General features: G+C 37.6%; 2 protein-coding genes across 7 annotated transcripts in view; one reads left to right on the top strand and one right to left on the bottom strand.

Annotated features, from left to right (window-relative positions):
- The first annotated feature begins 1,351 nt into the window (after positions 1 to 1,351).
- Positions 1,352 to 17,348, top strand: skp2 (S-phase kinase associated protein 2). Of its 2 annotated transcripts, none has more exons than XM_062972491.1 (10): positions 1,352 to 1,373; positions 4,004 to 4,254; positions 5,531 to 5,642; positions 6,522 to 6,665; positions 8,472 to 8,606; positions 9,070 to 9,168; positions 11,906 to 12,033; positions 13,433 to 13,484; positions 15,099 to 15,206; positions 15,933 to 17,348. In XM_062972491.1, the coding sequence occupies exons 2-10, from the start codon at positions 4,056 to 4,058 to the stop codon at positions 16,144 to 16,146; spliced, it is 1,191 nt and encodes a 396-aa protein (XP_062828561.1). In that variant the 5' UTR covers positions 1,352 to 1,373; positions 4,004 to 4,055; the 3' UTR covers positions 16,147 to 17,348. The 2 variants fall into 2 exon arrangements, with proteins under 2 accessions (XP_062828561.1, XP_062828560.1); XM_062972490.1 differs by lacking the exon at positions 1,352 to 1,373 and adding an exon at positions 2,086 to 2,237.
- Positions 17,349 to 17,724: 376 nt separating this feature from the next.
- The window catches only part of nadk2 (NAD kinase 2, mitochondrial), a 28,950-nt gene continuing 24,023 nt past the window's right edge, over positions 17,725 to 22,651 (bottom strand). For all 5 annotated transcript variants that reach the window (XM_008116112.3, XM_008116111.3, XM_008116110.3 and 2 more), the window contains exon 12: positions 17,725 to 21,355. In XM_008116112.3, the coding sequence (XP_008114319.1) occupies positions 21,217 to 21,355 (139 nt within the window). In that variant the 3' untranslated portion in view covers positions 17,725 to 21,216. The remainder of the gene's footprint in view (positions 21,356 to 22,651) is intronic.

Genomic DNA, 22,651 nt, shown 5'->3' with positions numbered 1-22,651 from the left:
ACAGGCTTGGGCCAATTTAGGCCCTCCAGGGGCTTTGGACTTCAACTCCCAACATTCCTAACAGCCGGTAGGCTGTTAGGAATGGTGGGAGTTGAAGTCCAAAGCCCCTGGAGGGCCCAACTTGGCCCAGGCCTGAATTACAACCATCTTGTGAGGAGAGGTTATTTTTTGTATTTGATTCTTTGGTGTGTTTTTTTCCCTATTGCTTTTCTATTACAGTAGAGTCTCACTTATCCAAGCTTCACTTATCCAAGGTTCTGTATTATCCATGGCAGTCTGCCTTTTAGTAGTACAGTAGAGTCTCACTTATCCAACATAAACGGGCCGGCAGAACGTTGGATAAGCGAAAATGTTGGATAATAAGGAGAGATTAAGAAAAGGCCTATTAAACATCAAAATAGGTTATGATTTTACGAATTAAGCACCAAAACATCATGTTATACAACAAATTTGACAGAAAAAGTAGTTCATTACACATTAATGCTATGTAGTAATTACTGTATTTACGAATTTAGCACCAAAATATCACAATGCATTGAAAACATTGACTACAAAAATGCGTTGGATAATCCTGAACGTTGGATAAGTGAGACTCTACTGTAATTGTTTTTGTAGTAAATGTTGCAATGTGTTGGTGCTAAATTCGTAAATACAATTAATACTACTTAACATTTAAGACTTAATGTCAGGGGAAAACCTTTACCTTTACTATATATATGTGTGTGTGTGTGTTATAAAAATGCAATTTAAACCCAACAAGAGATCGAAAATTATATATATATATATATATATAGAACATATATAACAATCATCTAAAATATATATAATATATATTACATATATAACAATTATATATAAGTGTTATATATATATCTGTGTTATAAAAAAGCAACTTAAATCCAACAACATATCAAAAATATTATATATATATAAAATATTATATATACATATTATAAATATATATATAACAATTATATATATATACAGGTTTATATTATATATATATATATATATACAGGTTTATATATATATGTTATATATATATATATATACAATTATATATACATACAGTCCCCTGGTGGTGGCACAGTGTGTTAAAGCGCTGACCTACTGAAACTGCAGACCAAAAGGTCCCAGGTTCAAATCCCGGGAGTGGAATGAGTACCCGCTGTTAGCCCCAGCTCCTGCCAACCTTGCAGTTCGAAAACATGCAAATGTGAGTAGATAAATAGGTACCGCTCCGGCGGGAAGGTAACGGCGCTTCATGCAGTCATGCCGGCCACATGACCTTGGAGGTGTCTACGGACAACGCCGGCTCTTCGGCTTAGAAATGGAGATGAGCACCTACCCCCAGAGTAACGACTGGACTTAAGGTCAGGGGAAAACCTTTACCTATATATAGTTGCTGTGTGTGTGTTATAAAAATGTAACTTAAATAGAAAAGACTGAAAATATTTTGTTTATATATATACAGTAGAGTCTCACTTATCCAAGCCTCGCTTATCCAAACTTCTGGATTATCCAAGGCATTTTTGTAGTCAATGTTTGCAATATATGGTGATATTTTGGTGCTAAATTCATAAATACAGTAATTACAACATAACATTGCTGCGTATTAAACTACTTTTTCTGTCAAATTTGTTGTCTAACATGATGTTTTGGTGCTTAGTTTGTAAAATCATAATCTAATTTGGTGTTTAATAGCCTTTTCCTTAATCCCTCCTAATTATCCAAGATATTCGCTTATCCAAGCTTCTGCCGGCCCGTTTAGCTTGGATAAGTGAGACTCTACTGTATCTATATATATACACACACATACATACATCTAAGTTGCATTGAAATTGCATTTTTTGGAAAATTTAATACAAAATCCGTTTAAAATTAAAAATGAACATAAAAACACTATCTAGAAAACAAGCAACATCTATCTAGCTCTCTCTATATATTTAATTTCTTGGATTTAGGTTGCATTTCTGAAAATTTAATGCAAAATTAGTTTAAAATAATTTTAAAGCAACTTTTCCACTGAAAAGAACTACCATTCCCAGGAGCCATTGCGAGATCCGGGAGAACGTTGGCCCGGGCGGGGAAGCGCGCGAGCCTTTTCTGCTTTGCGGGTTTTCCGGGGCTGGTGCTGTTGCTGCGAATGTTTGCTGGATTTGGCGTTGCAAGAGGGGGAAAGAGTTCAGGGATCCCGGTTCTCCATGCAAAAGCCCCTTTGCACGCACCATGCACAGGTAAAAGCGGGAGGGTGCCAAGCTGTGAGGATGGGGAGCAGGAGGCATCGCAATGGATCCCGCCCAAAACAAGGGACCGGATTGCGCGCCTCTTTGCTCTCCCTTGACTTCCCCCAGTTCAGGATTTTCGCCATCCACCGGTGCAAAAAGTACTATTTGGTGGACATGTTCTTGCACTGTTATTTAGGAATTGCAAACTTTTTTTTTGTTTGGACTAGCGTGCTTGCAATTCCCAAGTGTCTTAAAGTGCGTCTATAATATAGAACGAATGCAGTTTGACTCCACTTTAGTTGCCATGGCTCAATGCTATGGAATCATGGGAGTTGTAGTTTGATGAGGCAGAGGATGCTCAAGACCTTGTAAAACTACATATTCAGGAGTCCATCGTATTGAGCCCTGGCAGCTATGGTGACGTTGAACTGCATTATTTCTGCAGTAGGTACCTTTAGTTATTTAGGGCTTGCAGTTGTGTGTGTGTGTGTGTGTGTGTTTTGTACTAGACTTCTTGCTGTTTGTCATAGGAGGCATATAGAGTGAATGCAGTTTGACACCCCTTTTGGACTAGTCTTAAGTTAAATTCCCAAATGCCTTAGGGTGCATCTATTCCAGGCATGGATAAACTTGGGCCCTCCAGATGTTTTGGACTTCAACTCCCACAATTCCTAACATCCAGTAGGCTCTTAGGATTTGTGGGAGTTGAAGTCCAAAACACCCAGGGAGGGCAAGTTTACCCATGCCTGATCTATACTATAAAATGAACATGGTTTGACATCACATTAATTGCCATTTCTAGATGCTGTGGAATTCTTGGAGTTGTGGTTTTACAAGGTCTTTGGCTTTCTCTGCTATGGAATTATGGGAGTTATAGTTTGGTGAGGCACCAGCACTCTTTCACAGACACCTCAACTACAGGGGAGATAAATAACCTTTAGTAGGCTGTTAGGAATTGTGGGGTTGAAGTCCAAAACACCTGGGGGGGCAAGTTTGCCCATGCCTGGTACATATATACCTTTTGTAGCTTGTGCTGAATTAAAAGTGAGATAGTCATGCCTACATGTGTGTTCATGTTTACCATTGCAATGCCTGTCCATGATGGCTGGATAATGTGATTACTGATTTTCTGAAGGCAGGTATTGCATTTCCCATTTTAATGCAATTATTTAGAACTGACAATTCAGATAATACTGCATTTCTTCATCTCTAAGGCTCCGTCAATTGTAAGACTCGTGCAAACAAATTTCAGTACCACCAACAGAAATAAAAGCCATATGTATTTCTCACCTGCAATTCTAAGCCACACCCCATTTCTAGGGATTTTTATATGGGGGAAATGTGCATCTTAAAATTGAGGAAATAGGGTATATCTATAGCTCTCTCCTTCCATTGTTCTTCACTTTCTTATGATATAAATGCTCTGATGGTGCAGCAGGTTAAACCTCTGAGCTGCTGAACTTGCTGATAGAAAGATCGGTGGTTCGAATCTGGGGGGCAGAGTGAGCTCCCACTGTTAGCCCCAGTTTCTGCCAACCAAGCAGTTTGAAAACATGCAAATGTGAGTAGATCAATAGGTCCCACTCTGATGGGAAAGTAACGGCATTCCATGCAGTCATGCCAGCCACATGACCTTGGAGGTGTCTATGGACAATGCCGGCTCTTCAGCTTAGATATGGAGATGAGCACCAACCCCCAGAGTTGGACATGACTAGACTTAATGTCAGGGGGAAAACCTTTATCCTATATAGCACTGTGTTTCCCTTTATCTGTAGGAGACTTCTCCAGGAAATTCCAGATTCGGGCAGCAATGTCAACACGGATTTCATGTGGGGATGGCATTCCAGCAAGACTTCAGAGCTGCTGTCCGTCACGGGAGTCTCTGTCCTTAAGGATAAACTGGGCAATGAGAACACCCCCCAGGAGCTGCTGATGTGTGTGAGTCCACCCCCCAAACGGCAGAAAGTGAAGGAGCCAGAATTCGTGATTGTCCGCCGACCCAGGCGGCTCCTGGAGTTGGCAGCAGGTGAGGTTGATAATTGCAAAAGGGCATTCAGGATTACTAATTACTAATGATAACGAATAAAGTGATTGAGGTTATTTGCTTTTAATTATAAGTCATAGTTTAATAGTCATCGTCATATAATAGCCATAGCAGCACCTTCCAGCAGCATGCCGAAGAATGAGGAAGTACTTCATCAAGTACTTGGTGTCACAGGTGGACTGTGAAGTGGCAGCTCCTCCTATGGCCGGAATTGAGTATACCCTCAGGAAGCCAGAAGCTGGGATGTTAAATTGCCTCTGTGTCTGTCTATATATGTCATATTTCTAATGGCATTGAATGTTTGCCAAGTATATGTCCATTGTGATTCACCCTGAGTACCCTTTGGGGTGAGAAGGGCAGAATATAAATACTGTAAATAAATACATAAATAAATAAATAATAGCAATTTAATTATCAAGATCCCTTGCTGCAGCATTGCAAGGGATCTCTCCAGCTGCATCTTCTTGCCACGTCCCATAACCAGAATAACCTTGCAGATACCATTTCCCAATACAAGCAGTCCCCAAGTTTTGAACAAGATAGGTTCTGTAGGTTTGTTCTTAATTTGAACTTGTATATAATTCTAAACAGGTAACTCCAGCCAAATTATATATATATATATATATATATATATATATATATATATATATATATGTGTGTGTGTGTGTGTGTGTGTGTGTGTGTGTGTGTGTGTGTGTGTGTGTGTGTGTGTGTGGATAGATAGATAGATAGATAGATAGATAGATAGATGGATATATGGATATATGTCTTGTTGTGGAAGCAAGGATCAATGATAAAGCTTCAGTGGAAATGCCTTTTCCCCATGATTACTATTCCAAGAGTGAATTTCTCTTCCTAGGGGAAGAATTCTCTTACTTCCTTTTGTCTCACCCCTGTTCTTAACTATGAATTATTTGTAAGTCAGATGTTTATAACTCAGGGACTGCCTGTACCCTTGGAAGCCTTTTGGTTGGGACACTGTTGGGCTGGAAAGATGGGTGCATCATCAGGCACAACTCCAATGACAGAGGTCCTATCATGTTAATTATTTTAAATGCTGAAGGATCTTAACCAGTGTTAGGAAGTTAGTGCAGGGAACTATTTTTTTCTAGGGTTTTTTTCACTATGTACAATGATGGCATTGTATACAAATTTAATAACAACTGTTTATAAAACTGCCTCAGGGAACTAAATGTTGTAATTATTTACTTTTACATGTAATGCCAGATTTTAATGAAGCATTTCTCTCCTGCCACAGGAGTTTCTTGGGATGCACTGCCTGATGAACTCTTGCTTGGAATCTTCTCATATCTCTCATTGACTGATCTCTTAAAAGTTTCCCTGGTTTGCCAGCGATGGCACCGACTTTCGTAAGTAACAATTGATTTGTGTTGTCGAAGGCTTTCTATTGATTTCTTGAATGCCTTGATTTAGAAGTGTACAAATAGGCAAAGAGCATATTAATGGTTTGAGTCTTTATGTGAAATTTATGTAGCTTGTGTAATATTGTTTTGGAGGGTTTTGTTTTGTTTGTCACATGAAACATGGCAAGTCATTATTTATTGTCTAAGGCTCCTTCCTCACAGCTGAATAAAATCCCACATTTTCTCCTAGTCTAGTCCTGCAGGTTTCTGATCAGCAATCCAGGTTGAGTCTCTTTTATTCAAAATACTATGGATCACTGTTTTGGAGTTTAGATTTGGGAATATCTCCATATACATAATGAGATACCTTGGAAATGGGACCCAAGTCTAATCACAAAGTCCATTGATATTTCATAGGGCCCTTCCAGATAGGCCTATATTCTAGGATCTGATCCCAGGTTTTCTGCTTTAACCTGGACTATATGAGTCCCCACTGCCATATAATCTGGGATAAATTGAAAACCTGGGATCAGATCCTGGGATATAGGACCTGTCTGGAAGGGCCATGAGATTTAGGACTTGTCTGGAAGAACCCATAGTCACATTATACACTTAGCCTAAAGGTAATTTCATAGATAATTTAATTTTTTTTGCATGAAACAAAGTTTGCGCACATTGAACCACCTGAAAGCAAATTTATCACCACCTTACTTCTATATCAGGCATGGGCAAACTTCGACCGGTTGTTAGGAATTGTAGGAGTTGAAGTCCAAAACACCTGGAGGGGCGAAGTTTGCCCATGCCTATTATAAACACAGTTCAGAGCTTGTTTCTGCTTGAGTTTTCCATTTGTTTGCTAACCAGTAAACTACTGTCCTCTTTTAGGCTTGATGAGTCACTTTGGCAGACTCTTGATCTTGCAGGTAGAAACCTATTGCCAGGTGTGATTGGTCATTTGCTGCCACTGGGAATAACTGCCTTCCGTTGTCCAAGATCTTGCATTGGAAACCCTTCATTTAAAACAAACAGGTAATGATGTTCTGAAACAAGGTGCCTTTGAAAAGGTTTTTGAATACTTGGCTTATATTCAAACCCATTTTTACCTTCTGAAGAGTTGCAAGCTTTCTTGGGAAAAAGTCACTGGGAATCTAAGGGAATTTGTCGTGATTAAGAGCTAGTACAAGTCTGTTTTTTTAACTTTTAACATGTTTTAATGGGTTTTAACTGGGAATTTTTAAATAAGGTTTATATTTAATCCTTTCTTAATGTTTGCATATTTGTATATTTTAAATTGTATGCTGATTCTTTTATGTTAAGCTGCTTTGAGTCTCCTGTGGGATAGATAAAGTGGGGTATAAATAAATATAATAATAGTAATACCCTATAGCAGTGGTTCTCAACCTGGGGTCCCCAGATGTTTTTGGCCTACAACTCAGAAATCCCAGCCAGTTTGCCTGCTGTTAGGATTCCTGGGAGTTGAAGGCCAAAAACATCTGGGGACCCCAGGTTGAGAACTACTGTCCAAAAGGATCGCACAGAAAAACTCTTTTCTGATTCATATCCTTGTTCACTCCCCAAACTAGGTTTGTGGCTTTGGGAAGAAAGTGTTTAATTTGATACATGCAATGGAATAAGATAGGAACAGAATGGTGAAGTTCTAAAATGGCAGACTAAATTGCTACTATGCAGATTGTAGGTAGGATTATATTTTTCTGCATGTAAAGCATTGGTTCTCAACCTGTGGGTCTCCAGATGTTTTTGCCTTCAACTCTCAGAAATCCTGACAGTTGGTAAACTGACTGAGATTTCTGGGAGTTGTAGGGGTTGTCGGCCAAAACACCTGGGGACCCACAGGTTGAGAACCACTGCTGTAAAGGGCTCCAATGTAACAGTTCCTTTTTTATATGGGGGAAGCATTTGGAACTGTAATGCATATTTAGAGATCTGAAAAACTGTAAAAAAAAATTAAAAAAGACTGAAGAACAACTTTCCTCTTTACCCTCACTTTCTGAGAGGTGTTCTTCACTTTGGAAGAGACATAGAAAACAACTGAAATATTTTCACCTTTGGAATGAGTAAATGTTTTTTAGGCCAAAGTTTGACTTGTGCAATCTTTTTTTATGTAATACAGTTTACAAAAAGGATTTGTGGCAATTACAGAGTGGGTAATTGAAAAGGCTATGAACTACTTTTCTGTCCCCGAGATACTCTAGAGTCCATATAGATGGCCAAAATCCCTCTGAAAAGCAGTGAGGAACAAGAACTTGCTGTGGCCAGAAGGCCACACCTTGTCTTGAAAAACAAGAATGCCCCAATGTGACTTTGTTTAAAAGGTGTTGTTGCTTCAGGAAGCTTCTAGAATCTGGCTGAAGAAGAACGATCTAGTCTAGTGAATCAGGAGTAACTTAAGGCTTTGAAGATTTCATGTGACCCTATCATGGTGCTTTGATCACTTTGTCATACAGTGTAGTAGATGTAACCAAAACTAGTATTTATCTGTAGCTTCCAGACATTCTGGTTTATACTTCTCATCAGTTCCTTCCAGGACAGCCAATGATAAGGCATCATAGAAGTAATATCAGTAGTTCCCAACCTTTGCTCCGCCACAGTTCCTAACAACTGGTAAACTGACTGGGATTTCTGGCAGTTGAAGTCCAAAACACCTGGAGGATCAAAAGTTGGGAACCACTGAGTTATATGCTCCTGAAGAATTTTAGAATAAAAAAGCTTGTGTGCACATGTGAACATTTCGTTTGTGTTCTTATAAAATCTATATAGTTCCTTTTCCTTTATTTCTCTCCTGTGGTCTCCTTTCGGTACAACCTATGGATTCAGTCCCCTTCGGGTACAACATATGGATTTATCCTACTGCACAATAAAAGTTGCAGATCTCCAAAGTATCCTTAGCAGGTGTCGGAGCCTACAGAACCTCAGTTTGGAAGGGCTTGTGCTCTCTGATGACATAATTGAGTAAGTGAGCAAAGAATTCTTTAGGATTCTGCATAAGACATTTGTGTGATATTATATGTGTTTGGTATCATCTCAGAGATACAAGGATTAGTCTCAAGGGCTATATCTTCCTTCATGAGTCTGTCTAGGTTTTTAGGTCTCCGCTGACTACCTCCTTGCTAAACTTCCACCAGAAAGTAAAAACATTTCCATCCCAACAGATTTTTAGAAATACATTGTAATGTTCTTTTTTAATTGCCTCTGGTCTTATTTTTAATCTTCTGCTTTACTGGATTATTTTTAATTCCATAGATTGTTTAAATTTATTTTAAAACAATGTATGCATTTCACTGATATTTGTGTATTTTTTCAATTTGTATTTATTTTCAATTTATATGCTACCTTTAGTCTATTGTTGGGGAAAAAAGATGGGGTATAAATGATTAATAATTGACCTGACCCGCTGTCTTTTCCCCCCTCTCAGAAATATAGCACAGAATTCCAGCTTGATACGACTAAACCTCTCTGGATGCTCTGGATTTTCTTCAGGAACCTTGAAGACGATGTTGAACAGCTGTCCCAGGTAGTTTAAAGCATATTGAATTAGAAGAGAAATAACCCTGGACCAATGCACTCCTACTGGATGCATTGGTATAACCTCTAACTGTTAGGATTTTCCTGTGGGTGTTAGGGGAAACTACCCCAAAACAGCGGAGCATCCAAAAATATGCAAAAGCAGAATACTTATAGTTGAGCATTCAACTTACAGCAAGCAGAGCGTGACATGCCATGTGGCTGTAAAGAATGTAGAGTTTAGGAGGTAAAGATCCAGAGTTATCAGCTATTAAAGGTTATAAGGTGGGCAAGGAAGTCATCAAGATTAATCTATACGCTGCCGATGTTATGATAATTTTAGGGGAGGTTGAGGAGTCACTACAATCAATAGTCAGAACAGTTAAGGATTTTGGTAAAACTTCGGGCCTCACAATTAATTTAGGGAAATCAGAGATTCTTCATAAAAATCTAACATGGGAAGAACTTAAGAAGGTTCAAAATATCATGGGAATAAAACTGGGGAATAAGAAGATGAAATACCTGGGAGTAGATATACCAAAAAATAATAATATTATACCAGTGAACTACAATCATTTATGGAAAAATATGAGCGAACAAATCATTTCATGGGGAAAGAAATTTCAAGATATCTCCTCAAGGCTAATAACTACATTTCTTAATAGTAAAGAACTGGGTCCTGAGCTATTCTAACTGGCCACATCTTTTCTAGGATTTAAAGAGAAGGAAGAATCACCAATCATTACATCTCTTCTGAAGCAGAGAGAGGTCTCAATACACACCAATATGTAAAAGTAGAAAGTCAAAGACAAAAGGCATGCACCTGCAAAGTATCAATTCTACACAACCAATCAGAATGAGAGCAGAAACAGAAAGAAGAAATAGATACATTCCAACTGTTATTCAGGAGTCGGGGGGGGGGGGGATTTCCCTCAGCCTTTTCTAAGCTATGTAACTGCTCATCGAGGATTGCAGACTTGAGCAATGTGGGGTTGAATTCCAACACTAGCTACAATTCTAGAAACCTCAGTGAGAAACAGATGCAACTTCGCATTTGTTAACATTTTCACTATTGTGTTCTGCATTTTAGACATACAGTAGATTCTCACTTATCCAAGCTAAACGGGCCGGCAGAAGCTTGGATAAGCGAATATCTTGGATAATAAGGAGGGATTAAGGAAAAGCCTATTAAACATCAAATTAGGTTATGCTTTTATAAATTAAGCACCAAAACATCATGTTTTACAACAGATTTGACAGAAAAAGTAGTTCAATACGCAGTAATGTTATGTTGTAATTACTGTATTTACCAATTTAGCACCAAAATATCACGATATATTGAAAACATTGACTATAAAAATGGCTTGGATAATCCAGAAACTTGGATAAGCGAGGCTTGGATAAGTGAGACTCTACTGTAAGACATATTTACAGTTGTCTGTTTGCTCATTTGAAGACAGTTAGCTATAGAAGTGAAAAACAATGGCCATTCTGCTAGGGAGTTGCTAGGTGCATATTATTCCTGCAGAAATGAATCTGTTTGCACTCATTCTGTTCATTTTGAATGTACTTTTAAAGTGGACATTTAGTTCTTTCTTGGACCATTCGCTCACTTTAGAGGTATAGAGCATGTCCGGCTGGGTGCAAAATAGTCCAGATCTCTTTCTCATTTCCTTGTAGACTAAGCATGATTGGTATGGAATTGGTCTTATAGCATCTTAGAAACTAATAGAGAGAATGCAAGAAACTTTTAATAGAGTGTCTACTCCCTCACATGACGGCTTCAGGTGGGCAGTGCCAAGGCACATGTCCTATTCTGTTTCCCATAGAACAATGGTTCGCAACCTGTGGGTGCCCGTGTGTTTTGGCCTACAACTCCCAGAAATCCCAGCCAGTTTACCAACTGTTAGGATTTCTGGGAGTTGAAGGCCAAAACATCTGGGGACCCACAGGTTGAGAACCACTACCATAGAACTTGATGAGGTATTCTCTCCTATGCATTTTTGAATAAAGGTCACTTGAGGCCCGAAATAGCCTTTAATGCAGTGGTTCTCAACCTGTGGGTCTCCCAAGTGTTTTGGCTTACATCTCTCATAAATCTCAACTGGTTTACCAGCTGTTAGAATTTCTGGGAGTTGAAGGCTAAAACATCTGGGGACCCTCAGGTTGAGAACCACTGCTTTAATGGATCTAATTGACTTTAAAACAGCCAGCCATGCTCCCTTGGAAGCTTTTGGGGATGTCATTGGCCATGTGTGGTCCAAATACCTATACACAAGGAATGGGGATGGTCTAGGGACAGTAGCAACTGATATTTCATGGCTAGCAACAATCTAAGAGCGGTTTGGCTGCTACCTGTTGATTATACTCCTTTAAACACAACTTGTGATGACAAATCCCATAAACTTATATGTGCTGAATAAACAGTTTAATTTGGTGAGTACTTAATGTTTGAGCACCCCTCACTTTCATCAGATGGCTTTTTTTATAAATATGCATCTTGTTTTCAATTTTACATTATAAGCATATATATAGCATGTCAGCAAGTGATAAGGAATCTTTGGGCTTTCAGTTGGTTTAAGTTACAAATTATGACATTTCTCTAGTGACAGTGGCTTCTCGAATTTTGAAATCCAAAGCATCAAGGGGTCTGATAGTTCTTCATGCCTGCCTTAACATTTTAGATGTTTTCTAAATAGTAAATAAATGCATGGCTTTATTTGGATCTTTTCCCCAATTGTGCACAGTCTAGAAGAACTGAATTTGTCCTGGTGTGACTTCACAGTCGATCATGTGAAAGCAGCAGTCAGCCATATTCCTTCAAAAGTAACACAGCTAAATCTTAGTGGATACAGACAGAATCTTCTGATGTCAGGTAAGAATCCAGTTTGAACAGCCAGTTAAAAGTCTTATCATTTAGGTTGAGGGAATAACTCAAAAAGCTAATTGTGATTTACAGTTCTACATTTTGGACCTTTTCTTAATCCAACTACTAGTTCATTTATCTGAAGTAATGAACATTGTGGAGAGAGGAAATTCGATATTCACTGTTTGTATTTGGATGGGTCATTCCAAGTGCAGGACATAGATATAACACATCTTTATATTTTATTCCCTAAATAAACATTGGAAAGAAGTCAGCTGAATAAGTATCATTCTATTCATAGGAGGCTGGCATAAAACCCTTTGATTCGTCTGGCTCTAATGTCTTTCCTGATTGTTCTCTGAGAGCTCCATACCTCACAACCTCTGAGGATGCCTGCCATAGATGTGGGCGAAACGTCAGGAGAGAATACTTCTGGAACATGGCCATACAGCCCAGAAAACACACAACAACCCTGTGATTCCGGCCATGAAAACCTTCGACAGCTCGTCACATTTCTCTGCCTAGACTAGAGATACCAGATATTTAATTTGAGACCTTCTGCCTAGAAAGCAAGCACTGAGCTACTTGCATGAATTGCTGCCAGAAAGTGGTATCTTATAACCAGGCATGGATGCACTGAATTAAATTATAACTTAGTAACATCCCTGTCCTTTTGGAGAAAGTCACAAAACACCTGGTCAAATTTATGTACTCTTTATCATAATTTGTTCCCTGTTATGGCTGTGCCTTAAGATAATTCTTTGTTTTCCCTCCAACACCATAAATACAGGTTGAGTTTCTCTTATCTAGAAATTTGATACAATCCTTTTTTGCCACCAGTCGACCATTTTTGCCCCTGGGGAAAGGGGGTTAGTCACACATACAGTTCCACCAATTATGGCATACAGTATGGTGAGCACCCTAGAAATATAAGTTGTAATTGTGGAGCAATCCCATTGGCCACTGCCTGTATGAAGGCCAGAAAGAATAAGGGCACCTTGGGGACAGCGGGTAGTTTCATTCCTTTCTGGCCACTTTATTTAAAGATCAAAAATTATGCCGACGATGCAGGAAGTATCTGGGATGTGCTTTTTTTTTTTTTTTTACAGGGGCCTTGTGTAAGTAGAGGCCTTCCCTCTTTTCTCTTTCCCTTATCAGGGTTTCTTGAGGGAAAGATCAGTGGGCACTAGATGTGTGACTAGCCCCCCTTTCCCTCCATATTTCATTAATTATGAATATGCAAATAAAATTATTTCAAACTTTAAAGTCTGGTTCCAAGCATTTCAGGTAATGGAGACTCAACTTGTCATTTATTGATGCAAACAAACAGCACTTGAAAGCATTGAAATATAGCTGTACATGTGATACCTGAAAATGATCAGCTGATTGTATTGGCTTGTCATTTCAGATGTTAAAACTTTACTGGAGCAGTGTCCAAATTTGGTCCATTTAGATTTAAGGTAAGAATTTGAGATTTGCCAAACATTCTTTCTTGGTGAACAGCTACTCTGAAGAATAAATTAAGGAAGAAATATGGCTTTCAGTCAAAAGCATCACATATATAGAGCACTGGAATACTACTTCAGCCTGCTTCAGCAGCCTACAATTTTGGCTGGACTTACTAGCCTACCAAGAACTGACCTTTGTTTAGAAACCAAGAACGTGGGAGGGTACATTTTTGCTTTTCAGAGGCAGGTGAACATTGGCTTCAGGCTTTGCATTTGTAAATTTATCCAATATATGGTCAGGAAGGGTACTGCTGAAAAACAAGTATCCCACAAAAATGTTGGTGGTATGCTGGGAAACAACAAAACTAAGATGTTCATAACCCAGGCAGGAAGCCTATTTTAAGCTTTTGCTCTAGGTTGGAAAAGTAGCCAAAAATATGCTATGATGATCCCAGTTCACTTATACAGCTTCAAAAATAGGGAGGCATTTTACTGATTATGCTCACCAGGGGGAGATGTCACACTTGTCATGGTGAGAATATTTGCCTAAACCTGTCTATGTACAATTCAGCTAAAGCAGTAGTATTGTTACAGGCCAGGTTATTCAGTTGCCAACTTTGCAAACTAGGAATCTCCCTTTATAAAGTTCATGTGCCTTGGAATATCCTGGAGAATAGAGCATATATGGAAAAACATATACTACAGGAAGTTAGATCTGTGAGAGTATGTGTATGTATCAATGGAGAACTGACTTCAGCTTGAATTTGGGGGAAGTGCTTACAAAAATGTGAACATGGTATGGTGAGAATGCCAACACTTTTGGCTTCATCCTGTGAAATGTGAACAGAGGTGACCTGTATTAATCTCTAGCAGATGGAGATAAAATAATCCTACTAGCCACAGCACAAGTTGATGTAATTAAAATGGCAGGGAGCCAATGGCAGGGACCCAAGTATACAGGGGTGGAATAATAATGTGTTGCCCACCAGATACAGTTGACTACATCTCCCAGTATTTCATACCATTTTCCACACTGGTTAGAATGCCCAACTTGATGTAATGCCTCTAATTTACATTTTGTACTACAAAAATAGTTTTCGCCCCTCTTGAAAGAAGTAGGAAGTCACTACTAATGAAAAGAGGAAGGGAATAAACAGCCACTAGCTACTTTGCAGTTTTATTTAGCCTGGTCAAATGGCTAAGAGTAGGTCAAGCAGAGAGTTAATAGAAATCTGGCTGCTGAAATAGACCAGCTATGAACTCTCACTTCTTGCTAATAAAACTCCCATCCCCAGTATCCCTAAATCAGGATGAGGATTTATGTATCTACATACTTCCAACTTAATGGAGGATGCAATTTAGTGTCTCACGTAGGATTTATTTGATCCCAAGAAGTGCATTATGGACAGCATACTTAATTTCCAAGCTGCTTTTAAGTTTCATGATTTTGGCTCCCCACATAAACCCAGTTTCTATGTAGTTGCATCTGACAGTGTAAATGTCCTTTGATAAAATAGATTTGAATACAGACATTCAAAATTACGTTTGTCCTGCATTTTTATGCTGTCATCCTGTTATATTTCAGATGTGTATAAAATGGGATTAAATAAAATGCTTTCATTACAGTGACAGTGTTATGTTGAAGGCTGATTGCTTACAGTACTTCCAGCAGCTCACGCATCTTGAGCACTTGAGTCTCAGTCGATGCTATCAGATATCACCATCAGTCTTACTGTGAGTAACAACTTCCTACTTTAAACCTATTTTTCTGTAGAACAGATGCAGCCCTCCAGATGTTATTAGACTCCTATTCCCAATGTGAACTCATTGTTGACTGTGCTAGCTATGCTGCTGGAATGAGCAATCTTAACAAAATCTGAATGTCACAGTACTCACTCCCCGGAGTCAGTATACTTAAGATTAATCAAATGACTATATTTCAGAGGAAATGCAGCAATATATGGCTCTTAATAATACATTGCAGTATTAAAGTATCCATTTATTATGGAGACTCTTTGCTACCCTTCTTTGTGGTGTTAATTTGTCATCAAAGAAATATATGCATGGAGAAATTTGGCTCCAGCTACAAAGCAGGAAGGGAAAAGGATTATTAGTGTATCAGTGTTCTGATTCAACTTGTTTTTCTGACAACTTGAGGGGTGGATGACCTTTTTATTGATCATATCTGAATGTTACGTTTTTCTTAATTATTGTGTTATAATGGAAATAATAAAATGCTATAAACAGGATATATGAAAATAGTAACAGCTGTCCTTAAGCCCATTTAGTTACTGTGTGGGTTTCACTCCCTTTTACTCCAGGTGCACATGCTTTTGAGATGGCATTGAAGTTACGTTCTTTCAGCAAGTGTCGCCATTGTATTCATAATATGTTTCAAATATAAGGAATTGTTCTATTTTCTAACTTTCCTCTTCATTTAAGTTTTTTTTTTAATTCCAGGGAATTTTGTGAAATAGCTACGCTCAAAACGCTCCAGGTTTTTGGAATAGTGACTGCCAGCTTCGTACAACTTTTAAAAGCAACATTTCGTCATTTAAAGATTAACTCCTCTCCTTTTACACCAGTTGCAAGACCCGCTGTCGGCTGCAAGAAAAATGAACAAATTTGGGGCATTCATTGTAGACTGAGCTTGAAAAGCCCAGCTGGCTTTTAACATGATTTGAAAAACATTTTCTACTAGCAACAGTTGTGATGCTAAGCTCCGAGGCTGTATCACTGTGACATACAAGTATACCTGTCTTCAGGGAGCCTCCTTTTTGTGGGGTTGAGATGCAACATTAAAATAGTGTAGAGATTTGTCACTTTTCCTTGTAACAGCAGCTTGTCAATATGGAAAGAGAGCAACCTCTTGTGTCCTGGAAAGAGCATCCTTTTCAGAATCTCCCATATACTTCCTTATCTCCTAGAATAATTGACCTTTATCTTTAAATTGGCAAGGGATACATCTGCCTAAACTGCTTCTAAGTGGGAGAGTGAAATATATGAAATGGGAATGGATGCTTCTGGCTAGGCCCAAGTCTCTTCCTCTACATAGGAAAATAATCTTGGGATAGATAGCCATTTAGAAAGTCTCAGTGTTTCATTATTGGATAGCTCTAGAAGGTATTCATTGGTATGTTCCATGACTATTTTCACTCCACAGGTACCTGACCTGATAGGCTTTATTTTTCCCACCCTCTGAACTTTGAACTATCTGATTTAAATCATTCGCTTACAGATATATATCTATATCTATCTACCCAGCCCACAACCTCTGTACTATAAGTTATGAGGATAAGCATTTATGGCAGATAAGTTTCTCGAACTTTTAGAGCTTTGTATGTTGTGTCTGAAGGACTTTTATACTAAATTAGTAACACTGAAATGAATCAGATTGAAACTAAAGAGTAGTTCAAGATTTCTCAAATCAATTCATTAGCTTAAGATGAGGAATAACATTCCTTATCTCTCCATGCAATCACCCTGAAGAATGGGAGTCTTGTTATTGAAGACAGTTTTGACAATGATGGTCAATTTAAATATCCACTTTAAACTTTGATTTGATGCAAGATGGAACAAAGGGTAGTCTGCCTCCAATATTTGCTACATTGCTGTTAGAGTCAAAGCAGGGTTCAACAATGTCATTTTGATTTTGCTCTTACCTAAGGAAGGAAATCTCTACAGCTCTCCCATTCTCCTTTACTTCAGGCTACTACAAAGTTCCTTATAAAAGACTGCCAAATCAGACTAGGTGGTTGAGTGGGAAGGAATATAATGGAAGTGAACAATATTAGCAGATTCAAAAAAGAACAGAGGGGTTATTTAAGTTTTTATGTCATAGGTATTTTTTCAATAAAATGACTGATTATATACATAGCACCATTCCTGTTTCTGTCATGGTAGTGTACTAAATATATTTAAATAGAAAACACACTTTCCTATGGGAGATACTAATCTAAACCCAACAGGTATTTCCAATTGAAAATATATTGAATTAATAGGACTTACATTGATTTGTTGATTTAACAATTTAGTGAGCCATCCCCCATTTTGATATTAACAATTAGGCTACTTAAAGGAATCATGAAGGCAATGGTTACCTTAAGGAGCTTATGGATAAGTGTGTTTTGATTTAAAACATAAATTTAAAAAGGTAAGATTTGTATAAGATTCTAGAAAGTATTTTGTTTGGCTAAATACTAGTCGTTAGCATATGAATCCATCCTCAAAACAACAGAAAAACATACAATACTTCCAAAACACAAATTCACATTTATTACATTTAGTTACCAACCACATACATTATTTCTTAGTAAAACCAATCCCGATGCTATTTTTCAATCAAATTAATTAAAAATACATGACATGCTGGAATTAGACAACATTGGGAGAAGGGTAGTTTTATTACATTTTGGCATTTGCACAAATTCCACATATTCTAGTCTATCATATAAATTGCCTTGTTGACTTCAACACAAAGCAATTTAGATAATTATTTACAAAAAGCTTACATTTTTTTCTAGAGATTGTCTTTTTTCAACAAATAATTTTAAATCAGGTCAAAATCAATAATAGACTAAGAAATTTACAAGTGAACAACTTTTTGTTTTGAAGCCTTGATTTTAAATACACTAAATGCAACCCGACTGAGGAACATTTAACTTACCCTCCAATGCTATTTTACTAAACTACCGTCACTATGAATAAACAAGTTGGGGTGGGAGAGAACAAATGAGAAATTAAGAAATTCAGTTAATTTAGAATGCACTCTTCTGCTTTTGTTTTAAAATCAACTGAACCAAATTCAAATATGGCTAGTACCAGTTCAAATCTGATACCTTACTGAAGCAAGAGCCAGCACAAATTACAACTGCTATCAAGCTTTCCTTACTCCATGCCAGACCCCAATTCCTAATGCATAGGAAAGGAACTTCCCAGAAACATCATGGTTAAAAGTGCATGGATTAAGAAATCCTGGGCACATTTGTATTTCACAGATCACTTCAAAGAACATTTTTCATTTGGACGTTTAAGGCTTTGCTCTAAAACCATCACTTTTCCCCGAGTGACTTTATGAAGTTTGTTCTTTGTTCTTAACTCAAGGTAGGCAGTTGTACGAATCTTTACATACAATGTTAAATCATGGTTTTGGCACTGTAAAATACACATTGAGTATCCTTTTTTCAGGGCATGATTCACTTTCATTGTGGATACAGTCCAATTGGGGCACTGCATTTTACCCTTGTGTACACATGAAGTGTGTATATGTAGGAGAAGGGATTGTGGAATTAATGGAAGTTTCTCAAACATGCGCAAATGATCATACTCCTCAATTAGCAATCTAAACTTTATATTAAACTGAAAAAACAAGTTTCAATCCCATCCAGTTGATTTCACAGCTTTCATCATTTTGAAATAATGATTACAGGACCCATTTATACTCTGCATTTTTCTTCCTTGCTCTCAACATTATGAGCACGTTAGTCCCACATATGTATACCCACTATGCAGGCAAATACCTATGGTTAGCAGCAGATTATCATTTTGCAGCACACAAATTTAGTGGGTGTATTACAAAATGAGTCAGGTTCTTCACAGTATGGTTTAAGGGCTAGAGATCAACATCACTATTGTCCAGGCTACCAAAAGCCTGGATTGTTTAGTGTTGAAGATGTATGCCTATTTAATGTTAATTAAGGGGAAACAATATGTTTTGACTTAGAGATTAGTTCCCCCTATTTTAAATGTGAACAGTAAATACATTTGACATTACTCACCACCAGTTCACATTGTATCTGTGCTTAAATAGTGTCAACCAATATTTTAGTGAGTACCATATTTGCTAAGATAGCAATATAGTTGATTTAAATAAAGAAATGATAGTTTAAATTAACAATTGTTGCCATGGTTATAGTGTTAAGGTTTGTTCTATCCAATTGTGAATTCTGATACCATATCAATGTGGTGTTTATTCATCTTTGCTCATTAAAAAAGACATTCTAAACCGGTTTCATTGACAAATGAGTGCATTTAAGATGCTTGAATATTTCCCTTCTTTGAAAGTATAGATATGCTTCTTTTAGATACCTTTAAAACAACACAAACTGTCAGTCACACGTGAATGTTTAAAAGGAATATGGGTCATTCCATGCAAAGTAGTCTAAACCTTCCCACTATAATGTCTCCAATTTTGTCAAATTTTAGCTGTAGCGCCAGTCAGGTGTTAAACTAAGTTTCCCAAAATTTGAGGTCTCTACCTGCAGTAGTTGCTGATGTAGACCTGCTTATCTGAAGGATAGTCAGTGTGCTCATGACATTTAACAAAATGCCATTTTTGAGGTCTATAAAATTGAAACTAACTGTATAAAAATGGCTAGTAAACTGAAATCCTGTACAGTTTTTTCTGCTAATTCTGATGAAATTAATTTTTTCAATTTTTTTCAAGTATTTCAATTTACTAGCAATTCTTATACATTTAGTTTCAATTTTATTAGACCCCCCAAAATGGCATTTTGTTAAATGTCGTGCACACGCTATAAGGGGATCAGCAACTATTGCAGTTAAGAGACCTCACATTTTTGGAAACTTAGTTTAACACCTGACTGGCCCTACAGCTAAAATTTGGAAAAAAACAATAGAGAACATGATGGTGGGAACGTTTTGAAATTTTAGACCACTTGGCATGGAATGATCCATAGTATTGTGCACTTTCTCCAATTACAATCAGACTTGCCTTGTTTTTCCCTTTTAGGGTGAGGGGTGTAATTGCACACAACTCTCTTGCTATGCCAGCTCCACTGGCTGCCAGTCTGCTACCGAGCACAATTCAAACTTATGTGGCAGTGTAATTTGACCTAATACTCAACTGCATCATTTGTAATGCTCTGAAGGGGTGAATCAACAGCACCAGTTTGTATCCTGATTGCAGGCCTTCAGCACAGTAGGGAGACATTCCTTCTCCTTCTGATCTGGATTAAGGCCTAATTAAAGAAATGGAATTCCTAATAATTAAGTATGCAACATCTTGCATAAATATTTACTATACAAATTTTCTAAGAAAAAAATATAGAGGGAATTTACTGAAAAATCTTTTTTAGAAGCGAGTTTAGTCCAATATACATATATAAACCCACACTGTAAGAAGATAATGAAGAACGGGTGATACCCTTGAGTTGCCAAAGAAACAGGCACTGCATTACTCAAAGGGGGTTTAGACACTAGATAATCCTGATGATCTATGAAAACTAGACTAGAAAATTAGGATGATATCAATTTCAAATATTATGACAGAGAAGCAAAATTCTTCACGTATACAAAAGGAATACATCAAATTCTTAGGCAGTAACTTAAACACAGACCTAACCTTAAAATAATTACCTTTTGACATTTGCTTTTGGAAACTGATGGAAATATGTTGCAAAAAATCAAGGTGTTTTGTTCACTTGGTTTTAAGACAGATCCATAGAACTGACTTTAATATCCATAATCCCTGCTTTAGTTTTAGAAGCAACCTACTACTTTAAGATTTTACTGTCAGGGGCGTGTTGGCATGAGATGTAAATCTCCAACCTATCTTTTGTTATGAAGTAAAGGACAAACACTGGTTTACCAAGAAATTCTCAGCCAAAAGAAATGAAAACCCATTTCAATATGTGTTTCCCAAATGCTTGTCAGTATGCATCTGAAATGGTGTAGCATATCCCTTTTTTTGTGATTTGAGTTCTGAGTGTTTCCAAAAGTTTCTTCATTCTTCTAGCAAAACAGTACGCAGTGCATCTTCTGTATTGATCAATATTGATGCTATTGCTCCATCATTAAATTCAAATGAAGTTCCTCCATCTACCACCATACAGGCATCCCAACATCGAGAGCGGATGCAAACTCTGAAAATATATTGAAAGACAACAATAGCAGAAAACTAATAAGATAAGCAAATGTATTTCATTTACAAGAACACGTTATGAAAGTTAAGTTAAACTTTCCATGATCAGCTGACTGGAAAAACAGCGCAACATCAAGGAGGGCTAGAGATACTTTTGCATGGTGTATTTCTTCTCTGCTCACAGGAAAGACAACATTCAGCTCAAAGACATTTCTTCCTGAGTTGTTTAAGGCTAGAAAGCACTTCTTTAAGAGGTGAGACCTTTCCTCGGTATTTTTTTCCATGCACTTGAAAGGAGGGGAATGATCTATCATGTCTGGTTTCCCATCCCAACAGAGAAGTGGTCTTCCTTGTCACTTCTAGCACACTACGCTGCAGAAAAGGAACTGCAAAGATGGAGAATGCCAGTTCTTTCCAGAGAGGTGACACCTAGTGCCTGTTCCTTCACCAATACATACCTCATTGCCATTTTTTATCCTTTGATTGTTGAGAAAGCACAACAATCCAATATAAATACAAATCTTGGTCCTATGTTTTAGAAAGAGATCCCATCTTTCCTGGAAGTGCATGGTATAAGCCTTTTTTTGGTTTGCAAAGGGCACAATTTTCTTTGAGCTCAATAATCTCTTTCCTCCAAGAAGGAAATATCAGGTACAAAACATGCCAACAGAACACATGCAATTAGATCAGTTTCCAAAAGGAAGGAATTTGCATGACTGAGCTGCTCAGAGTGTATATAGAAACAAAGCTATAGCACATAGTTATAGAGGTTCTATTTTCAAACATGGCTTGCTCCTCCTAAATGTAGTAATGGGTTGCTGTGAGTCTTTCGGGCTGTATAACCATGTTCCAGAAACTTTCTCTCCTGATGTTTTGCCCACATCTGTGGCAGGCAACCTCTGAGGATGCCTGCCACAGATATGGGTGAAATGTCAGGAGAAAAAAACTGTCAGGAACATAGTTATACAGCCCGAAAGACTCACAGCAACCCAGTGATTTCGGCCATGAAAACCTTCAACAATACAATGTAATAATGATGGTAGTAAAACTATCAAATCTAATGCGCTCCAGACTGGATCATTACTCTCATCAGCCCTAGCCAGAATAATTAATGACCAAATGATGGAAGTCACAGTCCAAAACATTAGAAGACCATCAAGATGAAGGGTGTTACTACAACAATATTTTGTTTCTTATTATTTCAAAGATGGGTTATCCCTTTTTATTAGATTTTACTGGACAGCATTATTTTTTTTAAAAAAAAATTGTAATATTTTAAAATGAAATGCAAAATTTG

Source organism: Anolis carolinensis, chromosome 2 (assembly GCF_035594765.1).
Source record: "Anolis carolinensis isolate JA03-04 chromosome 2, rAnoCar3.1.pri, whole genome shotgun sequence".
Lineage (NCBI taxonomy): Eukaryota > Metazoa > Chordata > Lepidosauria > Squamata > Dactyloidae > Anolis > Anolis carolinensis.
This window is presented reverse-complemented; position numbering and strand designations above follow the sequence as displayed.

Excerpts from the sequence above, each read along its gene's own strand:
- skp2 (XM_062972490.1), top strand. Across the intron at positions 9,169-11,905 it reads ATGTTGAACAGCTGTCCCAG|TCTAGAAGAACTGAATTTGT; the intron begins GTAGTTTAAAGC and ends AATTGTGCACAG. Across the intron at positions 15,207-15,932 it reads ATATCACCATCAGTCTTACT|GGAATTTTGTGAAATAGCTA; the intron begins GTGAGTAACAAC and ends TTTTAATTCCAG.